Here is a 13,658-nt window from a genome sequence, read left to right as displayed (position 1 = left end):
CAAGATCAGCAACATGACATCAGACCATGTTATGTAATTAGTTAATTATAATAAGCCCCGCCCAGTGTAGCTGTCGGCAGCTCTTATTACTCCATTCAATGGCCCCCGCAGTCTCACGCCTTGCTCCTTCCCGTCCTTTTCCACCCACCTGCGCCGTCGCCTTTGCCTTTGCCAGAGAACACCTGCTGCTACACCTGTGGCTGTGTAGCTCCACACGGAGGCGACACGCCGAAGGAGGAGCTAAACTGCTGCTCACTGCTGCTCCCGGAGGCGACGCGCTGGAGAGGAGCTGAGCTTCTGCTCCCAAGGCGACAACCCATCGGATCGACAACGCATTTTCTCCGCTGACCCCCGCGTCTTCTCCATCGTCGTCAATCATCTATCCGTCTCAGAGATTGGTGAGGCAGTTCAAGTGTTATTTGTCTCTCTTTACAACTATGTAGCCAAGTTTCCTGCTTAGATTTAATAATACCTTTATTATTACAGTAAAAATTGACAGCAACAATGGCGATGGTGTTGGACGCATTTGCGTCCTACCTGGTGGACATGGTCAAGCAGGTGGCAACAGATGAGGTAGGGGCTATGCTCGGAGTCTCGGGTGAGATCAACAAGATGGGTGACAAGCTCCGAGACCTCAAAAACTTCCTGGATGACGCCGATAGGAGGAACATCACCGACAAGATCGTCCAAGAGTGGGCGGGGCAGCTCAAGCGTGCCATGTATGAAGCTATTGATATCCTTGACCTCTGCCAGCTCAAGGCCATGGAGCATGGATCATCCTCCATAGATGCAGGGTATTGCAATCCCTTGCTCTTCTGCATGCGAAACCCCTTCCATGCTCGCGAGATCAGCATCCGCATCAAGGCACTCAACCAGAGGCTCGAAGCCATCAAGCAGCGAAGCGACACTTTCGGTTTCATCAATCTCGGGTTTTATGAAGATCGTAGCGGCAATGCCCTTTCCTCTGGCTATGGTAATCCAATTCGGGAAACGATAGGAGACTTTGACAGGTCGGTTGTGGTTGGAGACAAGATTGAAGACGACACAAGAGCATTGGTTGCCCATATCATCCAGACAGGAAAGGAGGTCAACAATGACATCATGGTGGTCGCCATTGTAGGTGTCGGCGGGGTTGGCAAGACCACACTCGCTCAGAAGATCTTCAATGATGAGGCAATCCAAGGTGAGTTCAGTAAAAAGATATGGTTGAGCGTCAACCAAAACTTCAGTGAGGTCGAGCTGCTCAAAAGAGCGATCATCGAAGCCGGAGGAGATGCCCAGCTAGCTGGAAATGCAAAGGCCACGCTCCACCGAAGCCTCAAGGATGCATTGATTGGCCACAAGACCTTGCTGGTAATGGATGATGTTTGGGACCATGGAGCATGGGAAAGTGTGCTCAAAATACCCTTAGCCAATGTTGCTGCTTCAGGTAGCCAAGTCCTCGTCACCACTAGGGATGAAGGTGTTGCTCGAGGGATGATGGCCAGATGGCCCTATCACCAAGTCGACACATTATTGCCTGAAGATGCTTGGTCATTGCTCAAGAAACAGGTATGTACTTAATTAAATACTAATCTCTGCCTCAAGTTAATTAAGGAGTAAATTTCGGTTTTTACCCTCTATTTTAACATTTTTGACAATAATTACCCAATTTAGCGAGATTTCATCCATTTTACCCCATTTAGCAAAAGTTTTGCCACAATTTTACCCTGTTTAAATTTTTGTGAGCGTTCTGACTGGCGGGTCCCAATTGTCGGGTCCAGATGGCATTGCCACATCAACGGTTTTTTCCTGCCTATTTTTCTCCCTGCTGAACCGGTCCTTACATCTTCTCCCGACCGGCCCAGCCTGATATGATTGCACTAGAGCCTGTCGCTCACGTCCAACACACATCTCCCGAGTCGGGCCGCACCATACTGTCCTCCAATATTGGCACGCATTGCTCGGACCATGTTGGAGGTATGAAATTGCACAGCCGGCCCCTCACAACTAGCCGATGTCGCTGCTACCCCCAGTGTCGCTGCCACTGCCTGACAATCCCTAACCCTAGGTTCGAGCAAGACTGACGGGTGCGTGCGGTCGGAAGCCTACGCAGGCGATGCAATCGAATGGGGGCGACCAACGCAAGCAATAAGCGATTGGAGACCAGTGTGCCGCGCATGGGCGCGTTGTGTGTTAGACGCCGGGCCGGTCAGGAGAAGATGTGCGACCCGATTCAGCAGGGAAAAAATAGCCAGGAAAAACCACAGACGTGGCATGGCAACTGGACCTGACAATTGTGAAACATCGGTCAGAACGCTCACAAAATTTTAAACTGGGTAAATTGTGGTATTTTTTTTTTGCTAAATGGGGTAAAATGGATGAAATCTCGCTAAATGGGGTAATCCATGTAAAAAATGTTAAAATAAGGGGTAAATACCGGAATTCACTCTTAATTAAATAGTACCGTGTAGTTAATTAAGAGAAATATTAGTATGCTCCCAAATTAATATGAGCCATTAATTACGTGTAGTTCAGTGACTTGTATGTCCTATTACCTCTTGGAAGGTAAGAGTTTGTTGATAATTTTGTAAGGCTAAGTATTACTTTATAAGTGTCAGCAAAGCATGGTGCTATACTAGGAAATATGCCACATCGCCTATTGGGCTTTCCGCATTTATTTATGCCAACATGACACATGTTTTTTTTTGCCAAGCTTCAGTAATAATTAGACATTCAGATAATTATACATGTGTCGTTTCTACCAGTGAGGACATATGGGTCCTATTTTCAGGTAGTGACTAGCTTTTTGCGAATATCTAGTTTCATTTTCCCACTTACGGAAGAAAGTTCTAAGAACTCAGGTACTCAAAAGTGTCATAGGATATAATATAAATGAAAATTTATTTGAAGATGGGAAAATTAACAATTTCGGTGAGCCGCTGCCAATACAACAAAATAATACTAGAATAGAAGTTGGTAGTAATTTTGCTAGAAAATTTGCATGCAAATTTATTCATTAATGTTTGCCCTAGTATTATGCATTTCAGGTGATTGAGGGATAAGATAATTTCACATGACCGTAAAATCTGAGAACTAATAAATAATATACAAATTCTGCTAAATTTGGAGTACAACTTTCTATAATGACGATCGCAAAGTAGTGCAAAAGTATATTTTCTAGCAATACACTCCATTTTGTAAAAATAGAAGGAAAGAAGAACTGTTTTTTTAGGTATAAAGTACATATGCTATATATGGAAGCCATTGCACAAATCTTTGGTATGTAGGAGCAAGATTAAATACATTTAATAACATTTCGTTTGGACATGTACTTTCTATACTTTAAGTATTGACAGTCAATCATACCTTGTACTGTATGTTGCAGGTACTCTCAAGTGAGATAGATGAAGAGCACATCAATACGCTAATGGATATTGGATTGAAAATTATACAAAAATGTGGTTGTTTACCTCTTGCCGTTAAAGTAATGGGAGGACTCTTGCGTGAAAGAGGGGGGCTCCGTCGTGACTGGGAGCAGGTTTTGGATGATTCTAATTGGTCAATAACTAAAATGCCCCAAGAGATCAACCACACAGTATATATAGGCTATGACTATATGCCGCCTTATTTGAAGCAGTGCTTTCTATACTACTCACTGCTTCCTAAGAGTAAAGTTTTTCATATGGATGAAGTCGTTGCAATGTGGATGAGCGAAGGATTTATTCATGGAAACTCTATTGATTTAGAAGAATTGGGAAAGAACTACTACAAGGAGTTGATATCTAGGAACCTTATAGAGCTAGATAAATCATATCCTCATATATGGGTTTGCAGCATGCATGATGTTGTTCGCGCATTTGCTCAATATATGACTAAAGATGAAGCACTCATAGCTCAAGACGGAGACAATGATATTCTTACAAAACTTAGTTCACAAAAGTTTCTTCGGTTATCCATAGAAACTAACCGATCACAATCAGATGATCTTGATTGGACATGTCTGCAGGCGCAACAATCAGTGAGAACATTAATCTCAACTATTCAGATCAAGATGAAGCCTGGTAATTCATTGGTTACCTTTTCAAGTCTGCGAGTCTTATATATACAAGCTGCGGATGTGGCTGCATTGGTTGAATCGTTGCATCAACTCAAGCACCTGAGGTATCTGGCACTATTAGATACTAATATTTCTGTACTTCCTGGGAGCATTGGCAAGATGAAACTATTGCAATTCCTTGACCTTCGTGGATGTACAAAATTGGTGAATCTCCCCGATAGCATCGTGATGCTCAGCCAGCTGCAATTTCTTTACATTCCCAACATACATATCATACCTAGAGGGTTCCGTGTTCTGAAAGGAATAAGGAAACTAATTGGGTTTCCAGCCCACATGGATGGTGATTGCTGCAGTTTGGACGAATTGGGGCCTCTTTACCATCTCAAAAATCTTTTCTTAAATGAACTAGAAAATGTTTCTGCTGCCTCATTTGCTGCTAATGCTAGGCTTGGTGAGAAGATGAATCTTATCGAACTATTCTTATGGTGCACCAGCAGACTAGGAGATGATGGGCTGATTAAAGAGAACGAAGGTGTCTCTGAGGAAGAGCAGCGACGAATCGAGAATGTGTTTGATGAGTTGTGCCCTCCATCCAGTGTAGAGATTATTAATATCAAAGGGTATTTTGGCCAGCAACTCCCGAGTTGGATGATGTCTACATCAAACGTGCACCTCAACACCTTGACGACTCTATTTTTTTCTGACCTAGCATGTTGCACACAACTTCCTAATGGGTTGTGTCAGCTCCCCTACCTGCAATTACTTCAGGTTAATCGTGCTCCATGCATCAGGCGGATTGGGACTGGATTCTTGAAGGCTGCATCAGCTCCATTTCCGAATTTAAAAGAGATGAACTTGGCAGGAATGGTGGGATGGGAGGAATGGGAATGGGAGGAAAAAGTACAAGCCATGCCCCGTTTGGAGAAGCTTCGGCTTATAAATTGCAGACTGAGGGATGTTCCACCAGGCCTTGCCTCTAACACAAGGGCTTTGAAGCAATTAACTCTAGAACATGTCCAGCATCTCAGCTACATTGGGAGCTTTCCTTCAGTTGTTGAGCTTACAGTGGATGGAATCCCCGACCTAGAGAGGGTCACCAATCTCCCCAATCTGCAGAAGCTTACCATCACCAATTGCCCAAATTTGAAGGTGCTGGAGAGTATCCCTGCACTCGATAGGTTGGTACTGGAGGATTACGTCATGGAAGAACTCCCAAAATACATGCGAGATATAAAGCCAAGGCATCTACAGCTACTCTGCAGGAGATGGTTGCTATCTTCATTAGCCACGGGACAGTGTGGTCCTGAGTGGCATAAGTTCAGCCATGTGGAGCATGTCAAGGCATATGCACCTGATGGAGGCAACCAAAGAAAATGGTACATGTTGTACACAAGAGGAGAAAACTACAAGTTGGATTCAAATATTAGTGACTCTACCATATTTGAAGGTAAAGAAAATCAAACATAGGAGCTTTTGTCTTAATTTGAGCACTCTCCTCTCACTCTTCCAGTTTATAAATTTATTTGATTTTATCTCCTGACATTTGTCCACATATACTGCATGATGACTGAATATATTTCGTATGTTTTCTTGTTTCACATGAGTAAGCATAAACAATGGTTGCTCAGTTGTTCTAGAGATGCAACTTAAGTATTAGCCACAACACTAGCTGTACCTGTGGGTTGTTTAATGGCTACTTTCTGATTTGGTTGCACTTCCTCACATATGTTGCTAAGTATTTGTCTTTTTACTTGTTTTGCTAGTTTTACCCCGAGGCTCGAGTTTAACAAATGTTGAGTAGTACTTCCCCTGCAAATAAACTATACTATATTAAACTGATTAACCTGGTATTCATCTTCCACTAGTGGCAAATAAACTACACATCACACTAATTAATTAATGTCGGTTGGAACAATTATTATATCCCTTGGCGATATATGTTGAATTGACATGGAAAGAAACTAATCTGATCTATACTTGAACCTATTTCATTAGCAATTTTCTTTTATTTCGAAAATACTAGCAATTTGCTAAGCAGAACATTACGTATTAGGACCGGCTCTCATGTATTCCCTTTCTGCGCAGGCCCTGACTATGCAGCCAAATTGGTGCTGCCACATGAATGAAAAGGTGGATCGCGAAAAAGACAAGTGTCGTGTAGGATTCGTCACATTCTTTGGCAAGACAAGTATCGTGTATTGTGTATCATTGGCAATAAGCTTCGATGTGTTGAGAGAACAATTAATAATGTAGGTGCACAGAGGCTAAAGACTATTTGTGTTGGGTTTGCATGTTGCTTTCTTGTTTGCAAGTTTTAACGGTTGTATATACATGATGGTTGCATCATACGGATGTGCACTGAATGTATGTTCAGGTTACATCAATGGAACTAGTAGATTCAGAAGAAAAGAATGCTCGTCCCTCAAGCCTCAACTGTGTAATGGTGCCACAGACAGATGGCACTCATCTGTGGAAGAGAAGCCAGGGTTCCGTTTTGTACCTTGCCAACTGCAGAGTAGTGATTGCGGAGGTGCACAGGGTCAGGAGCTGAAACTTCCAAAGAAATCGACATTTCTAATGGCTCAGACTGCAACTTGCCATCGGTTCATGCTATGGCACTCAACGTGTTATCGTCTCTTAATTTGTCTGAAGTTGGCTGAATTTTGTTGGTGCCTATCACTCCCTTTAGCCCTTGAGTCCAATATCAGAACAGAACCAAGCCTTCAGGACAGCAGCATGGTTAAATATTTGCATTGCTTCCACTAGCTAGCATGCATGATTTGGACACTCAATCTGTTCTCAACAGGGTGCATGATTTGGAACTTGGTATTAAACCCAAATGAAGTGTTGGCGGGTGTTCTCCTTTACCCCTTAATTATGCTCATGGTCCTTCTGTAGCAGAGTATGTTTAGTTTTCCCTTTATATACTACCCTGTTTGGCTCTGTTGAATGAGCAACAGTACATTCATACTCCATAACATGCTTCATAACCCACTGTATTCTGTATTTTTGTACCTGAAACAAATGACTTTTTGTATTCTGGAGGGACCCACTGCATTTATGTACGTGAAACAAAAATACATGCCCATTTTGGTTTATGTATTTATCCTTTTATAAAACACAAGTAACTACCTATATTGATGAAAATTCGTTCACTGTACATCTCTATCTACACGTAAAAAAAATCCGGAACATTCTGCGGTGTATGAAACTATGCTTTCTCGAATGAATAGTAATGTTTCCTTGAAAGAGCTCAATGGACTCCAAATGTCTACCAGTGATGAAGTTTGGGTAATTTGAAGCATTTAGAAATTTTGCAGGACTATTGAATTTAGAGTATCTAGACTTGTCATACAACTCTTTGAAATTAGCTATCAACCAAAAATGGGTTCCTCCATTTAGATTGAAGGTCGCAGGTTTTCGTTCATGCCATCTTGGACCTCATTTTCCAGAGTGGCTCAAATGGCAGACTGGCATTGATGTTCTTGTTCTTGGAAATTCAAACCTGGATGATGTTATTCCTGATTGGTTCTGGTTGACATTTTCCCGAGCTTCATTCTTGCATGCATCGGGAAACAAGTTGCATGGCTCATTACCGGAAAATTTACAACACATGGCAGCTGACCATATATATCTCGGGTCGAACAACCTTACAGGTCAAGTCCCTTTGCTCCCAATAAATATAGTCCGCTGGAACCTATCATCAAACTCTTTCTCAGGGGCATTGTCTTCAGACCTGAAAGCTCCATTTCTAGAAGAGTTGTTGCTTGCAAATAATCAGATTGGAGGCATGATACCATCATCTTTATGTTGGAAATATTAGCACTTTTCCGACTAATCTAATCCATGAGTAAACAGTAAGCATGGCATAAAAGGTATGCATCTCATAGCAATACCTAAGCATACTAGCACGTACAGAACATATAATCGAACCTTCTATGAGCAGCACATATACGGCTAGCATAAGTACGAGTAAACGACGGATGAACATATCATACCCTCCGGTTGGCCAGGCCAACGCGGCGGCGGCAGCAGCAGCCTCGGCGTCGTCCGTGGCCTTCTTCTTAGCGGCAGTGTCGTCGGCCATGGTGTCGATGCAGAGGAAGTAGTGGAAGCAGAGGCGAACGGAGTTGCGGACGGATCGGGAGCAGTCGCGTCGAGATGCTCCCCAAAAACCTTATTGCCGTTCTCCCGGGCAGGATCTCGAACGACAGGGTTCCGGAGGCACCTGCTCTCCCGACCAACCGTGCACGCGGTCATCGGGATGGGATCGCCGGAAGCAACACAGAGAGAGGAACAGTAGATGACGACTAGGGTTGTACAAGAGGGAGTGAGTGAACTGAGTTAGGGTTCACTTCCACTGGCCAGCGCCTTCTTATATAGGCCGTCAGGTAGATGGGCCTAGGCCTGGCCCGCGACCGAGTCCGCGAACAGCCCACGGTCCAACGTCTCGGATAGTGGCTTCCGCAAGCGACTCGTTAATTAATACGAGATTAATTAACCATTCCTGAGCGGCAAAAATAAGCTTCGGCTCGGCTCATTCCCGCAACCCGCGGCGCGCGTTGTGACGAGGCGAGGCGAGGCGGGCGGCGGAGGAGGAGGAGCGCGCGTGTACAGTGTTGGGGAACGTAGTAATTTCAAAAAAAATTCCTACGCACACGCAGGATCATGGTGATGCATAGCAACGAGAGGGGAGAGTGTTGTCTACGGACCCTCGTAGACCGAAGCGGAAGCGTTGACGCAACGTAGAGGAAGTAGTCGTACGTCTTCCCGGTCCAACCGATCCAAGCACCGTTACTCCGGCACCTCCGAGTTCTTGACACACGTACAACTCGATGACGCACCCCGGGCTCCGATCCAGCAAAGCTTCGGGGAGGAGTTCCGTCAGCACGACGGCGTGGTGACGATCTTGATGTTCAACTGTCGCAGGGCTTCGCCTAAGCACTGCTACAATATGACCGAGCTGTAATATCGTGGAGGGGGGCACCGCACACGGCTAAGGAACGATCACGAAGATCAACTTGTGTGTTCTAGGGTGCCCCCCTGCCCCCGTATATAAAGGAGGGAGGGGGAGGTGCGGCCGGCCCCTTTGGGGTGCGCCTGGAGGAGTCCTACTCCCACCGGGAGTAGGACTCCCCCCTCTTGCCTTGTTGGAGAAGGAAAGGGGGAAGGGGAAGAGGAAAGGGGGGCGCCGCCCCCCCTCCTTGTCCTATTCGGACTAGCGGGGAGGGGGCGCGCGGCCTGCCCTGGCCAGCCCTCCTCTTCTCCCTTATGGCCCATGAAGGTCCAATAACCCCCGGGGGGGTTCCGGTAACCCCCCGGTACTCCGGTAAAATGCCGATTTCACCTGGAACGATTTTGATGTCCAAATATAGGCTTCCAATATATCGATCTTTATGTCTCGACCATTTCGAGACTCCTCGTTATGTCCATGATCACATCCGGGACTCCGAACAACCTTCGGTCACTAGTAGAAAATAGGGCTATGGTCCAGGCCGGCTCAGCCCATTAGTCCCGGTTCAGTGTAGAACCAGGACCAATGTGGGCATTGGTCCCGGTTCGTGAGCCCAGGGGGCCGGCCGGGCCACGTGGGCCATTGGTCCCGGTTCATCTGGACCTTTTGGTCCTGGTTGGTGGGATGAACCGGGACCAATGGGCCTCGCTCCTGGCCCACCACCATAGGTCCCGGTTGGTGGCTTGAACCGGGACCAAAGGCTCCCCTTTAGTCCCGGTTCATGCCACCAACCGGGACCAATGAGGTGCCTATATATACCCCCTCACGCAAGAGCAGAGCACAGTGCTCTGTTTTTTCTGGCCGAGGGGGAGAGGGCTTTGTGGTGCTCTAGCTCACCTCCTATGCACATGAGGTGTTCGATGGAATGCCCGAGCCACACTACTTAAGCTTTCTCCTCTCCAAGCTCCATTTTCCTCGAGATTTGTCTAAATTTAGCGTTCCGTCACGCCCCGTCCCCGTCTTCACCGTCGTCGATCACCCGCGCCGATCTCATCACCGACACCACCGTGGTGAGCCTCTTGTTCTTATCTTCTTTCTGAAAGGAAAAATATTCTTACTTTTATGTTTAGATAGATACTTGTATCATTTTCTTACATTTATTATCGCATCTTATATAGTGCGATGGTTTTGGTATCCGCCCCCGTCGGCCCTCGTCCTATCTATGATTCGGATGTGGTATGTATATTATCTTTATAACTATTGGTTCATTTATTGTTTATGAAAATTATGCCGACCAACGTGACATAGATTTTATTTATCTAGGATGTATGTGAATCGGAAATGCCAACCGACCCTATTGTCGAGAGGTTAAATTTAGTTGAAGAAGAAAACAATTTGTTGAAGGAAAAAATAAAAAAAATTGAGGAGTAGAAGATGATATTGGAGTTGCATGTTGCGGATGTCGTCGATGATCACAAGAGCAAGATGGATGCAATGCGCTTGAAGATTAGAAAGATTAGAAAATATGCCATTCATACCGAGGCTTGGTATCATTATGCCGTTGGATCAATTGTTACCTTGGTTGCGATTATGATCGCATTTGTTTTCGCATTGAAATGTTTTATATAGTTTCAATGTATGATTTAATTAATTAGATGCTCTGGAGAGCTATATGTTGTTAGATGAGAACTATGTATGCACTTTGGTTTTAATGTGATGATGAACTTCTATTAATTTGGACACTTAATTATATATAATGCACGCAGATGAACCGGCAATGGATGTATGGTGACAGACACAACCGCGAGTACATTAAGGGCGTGCATGAGTTTCTCGATGCGGCTGAGGCAAACAAGCAGAATGGTTTTATGTGTTGTCCATGCACTGAATGTGGGAATACGAGGTCTTACTCTAACCGGAAAATCCTTCACTCCCACCTTCTTTACAAGGGTTTCATGCCACACTATAATGTTTGGACGAGGCACGGAGAAATAGGGGTTATGATAGAAGACGGCGAAGTAGAAGAGTACGATGACAACTATGTGCCCCTTGAATACGGTGATGCTGCAACGGGGGGAGCTGGTGAAGATCAAGAGGAACCAGACGATGTGCCCAATGATGCTGCCACGGGTGAAGCTGCTGAAGATCAAGAGGAACCAGACAATGTGCCCGATGATGATGATCTCCGCCGGGTCATTGTCGATGCAAGGACGCAATGCATTAGTCAAAAGGAGAAGCTGAAGTTCGATCGCATGTTAGAGGATCACAAAAAAGGGTTATACCCCAATTGCGAAGATGGCAACACAAAGCTCGGTACCGTACTGGAATTGCTGCAGTGGAAGGCAGAGAATGCTGTGGCTGACAAAGGATTTGAGAAGCTACTGAAAATATTGAAGAAGAAGCTTCCAAAGGATAACGAATTGCCCGACAGTACATACGCAGCAAAGAAGGTCGTATGCCCTCTAGGATTGGAGGTGGAGAAGATACATGCATGCCCTAATGACTGCATCCTCTACCGCGGTGCATACAAGGATCTGAACGCATGCCCCGTATGTGGTGCGTTGCGGTATAAGATCAGAGGAGATGACCCTGGTGATGTTGACGGCGAGCCCCTCAGGAAGAGGGTTCCTGCGAAGGTGATGTGGTATGCTCCTATAATACCACGGTTGAAACGTCTGTTTAGAAACGAAGAGCATGCCAAGTTGATGCGATGGCACAGTGAGAACCGAAAGAAATATGGGAAGTTGAGAGCACCCGCTGACGGGTCGCAGTGGAGAAAAATCGAGAGAAAGTACTGGGATGAGTTTGCAAAGGACCCAAGGAATGTATGGTTTGCTTTAAGCGCGGATGGCATTAATCCTTTCGGGGAGCAGAGCAGCAATCACAACACCTGGCCCGTGACTCTATGTATGTATAACCTTCCTCCTTGGATGTGCATGAAGCGGAAGTTCATTATGATGCCAATTCTCATCCAAGGCCCTAAGCAACCCGGCAACGAAATTGATGTGCACCTAAGGCCATTAGTTGAAGAACTTTTACAGCTGTGGAATGGAAACGGTGTACGTACGTGGGATGAGCACATACAGGAGGAATTTAACCTTAAGGCGTTGCTGTTCGTGACCATCAACGATTGGCCCGCTCTCAGTAACCTTTCAGGACAGACAAACAAAGGATACCACGCATGCACGCACTGTTTAGATGACACTGAAAGTATATACGTGGACAAATGCAGGAAGAATGTGTACCTGGGCCATCGTCGATTTCTTCCGACCAACCATCAATGTCGAAAGAAAGGCAAGCATTTCAAAGGCGAGGCAGATCACCGGAAGAAGCCCGCCATGCGCACCGGTGATCACGTGCTTGCTATGGTCAATGATTTACACTACGTAATCTTTGGAAAGGGTCCCGGTGGACTAGCTGTTCCGAATGACGCTGAGGGACACGCACCCATGTGGAAGAAGAAATCTATATTTTGGGACCTACCCTACTGGAAAGACCTAGAGGTCCGCTCCTCAATCGACGTGATGCAGGTGACGAAGAACCTTTGCGTGAACCTGCTAGGCTTCTTGAGCGTGTATGGGAAGACAAAAGATACACCTAAGGCACGAGAGGACCTGCAACGTTTGCACGAAAAAGACGGCATGCCTCCGAAGCAGTATAAAGGTCCTGCCAGCTACGCTCTTACGAAAGAAGAGAAAGAAATCTTCTTTGAATGCCTGCTCAGTATGAAGGTCACGACTGGCTTCTCGTCAAATATAAAGGGAATAATAAATATGCCAGAGAAAAAGTTTCAGAACCTAAAGTCTCATGACTGCCACGTGATTATGATGCAACTGCTTCCGGTTGCATTGAGGAGGCTTCTACCGGAAAACGTCCGATTAGCCATTGTGAAGCTATGTGCATTCCTCAATGCAATCTCTCAGAAGGTGATCGATCCAGAAATCGTACCAAGGCTAAGGAGTGATGTGGCGCAATGTCTTGTTAGTTTCGAGCTGGTGTTCCCACCATCCTTCTTCAATATCATGACGCACGTCCTAGTTCATCTAGTCGACGAGATTGTCATCCTGGGGCCCGTATTTCTACACAATATGTTCCCCTTTGAGAGGTTCATGGGAGTCCTAAAGAAATATGTCCGTAACCGCGCTAGGCCAGAAGGAAGCATCTCCATGGGCCATCAAACAGAGGATGTTATCGGGTTTTGTGTTGACTTCATTCCTGGCCTTAACAAGATAGGTCTCCCTAAATCGCGGTATGAGGGGACACTGACTGGAAAAGGCACTCTTGGAAGAGACTCAATAATATGCAGGGACGGATATTCTTGGTCTCAAGCACACTACACAGTTCTACAGAACTCTACCTTGGTGACCCCGTATGTCGATGAACACAAGAACAGTCTGCGCTCCAAACACCCAGAGCAGTGCGACGACTGGATTACATGTGAACACATTAGGACTTTCAGCAGTTGGTTGGAAACACGTCTCAGAGGTGACAACACTGTTTGTGATGAGTTGTACTTGTTCTCCAGGGGACCATCTTTGACTGTATTGACTTACAAAGGATACGAGATAAATGGGAATACATTTTACACGATCGCCCAAGATCAAAAGAGCACCAACCAAAACAGCGGTGTCCGCTTTGATGCAGCAACCGAGAGCGGAAAGGACA

General features: G+C 45.6%; 1 protein-coding gene across 1 annotated transcript; it reads left to right on the top strand.

Moving 5' to 3' along the window:
- Positions 1-504: 504 nt before the first annotated feature.
- On the top strand, positions 505-7,025 carry LOC123147357 (disease resistance RPP13-like protein 4). Its single transcript, XM_044566587.1, has 3 exons — positions 505-1,551; positions 3,368-5,486; positions 6,125-7,025. The coding sequence occupies exons 1-3, from the start codon at positions 505-507 to the stop codon at positions 6,163-6,165; spliced, it is 3,207 nt and encodes a 1,068-aa protein (XP_044422522.1). The 3' UTR covers positions 6,166-7,025.
- Positions 7,026-13,658: the final 6,633 nt, after the last annotated feature.

Source organism: Triticum aestivum, chromosome 7A (genome assembly GCF_018294505.1).
Source record: "Triticum aestivum cultivar Chinese Spring chromosome 7A, IWGSC CS RefSeq v2.1, whole genome shotgun sequence".
Lineage (NCBI taxonomy): Eukaryota > Viridiplantae > Streptophyta > Magnoliopsida > Poales > Poaceae > Triticum > Triticum aestivum.
Note: the sequence above shows the minus strand (reverse complement) of the source record. Positions and strands in the feature narration are given on the sequence as shown.

What these genes read in the sequence shown, in the direction of transcription:
- LOC123147357 (XM_044566587.1), top strand. Translation starts at nt 505, where the DNA reads ATGGCGATGGTGTTGGACGCATTTGCGTCCTACCTGGTGGACATGGTC. An exon ending in GGTCATTGCTCAAGAAACAG is followed by an intron (nt 1,552 to 3,367) that starts GTATGTACTTAA and finishes TGTATGTTGCAG; the next exon opens with GTACTCTCAAGTGAGATAGA. An exon ending in TGACTCTACCATATTTGAAG is followed by an intron (nt 5,487 to 6,124) that starts GTAAAGAAAATC and finishes CTTTCTGCGCAG; the next exon opens with GCCCTGACTATGCAGCCAAA.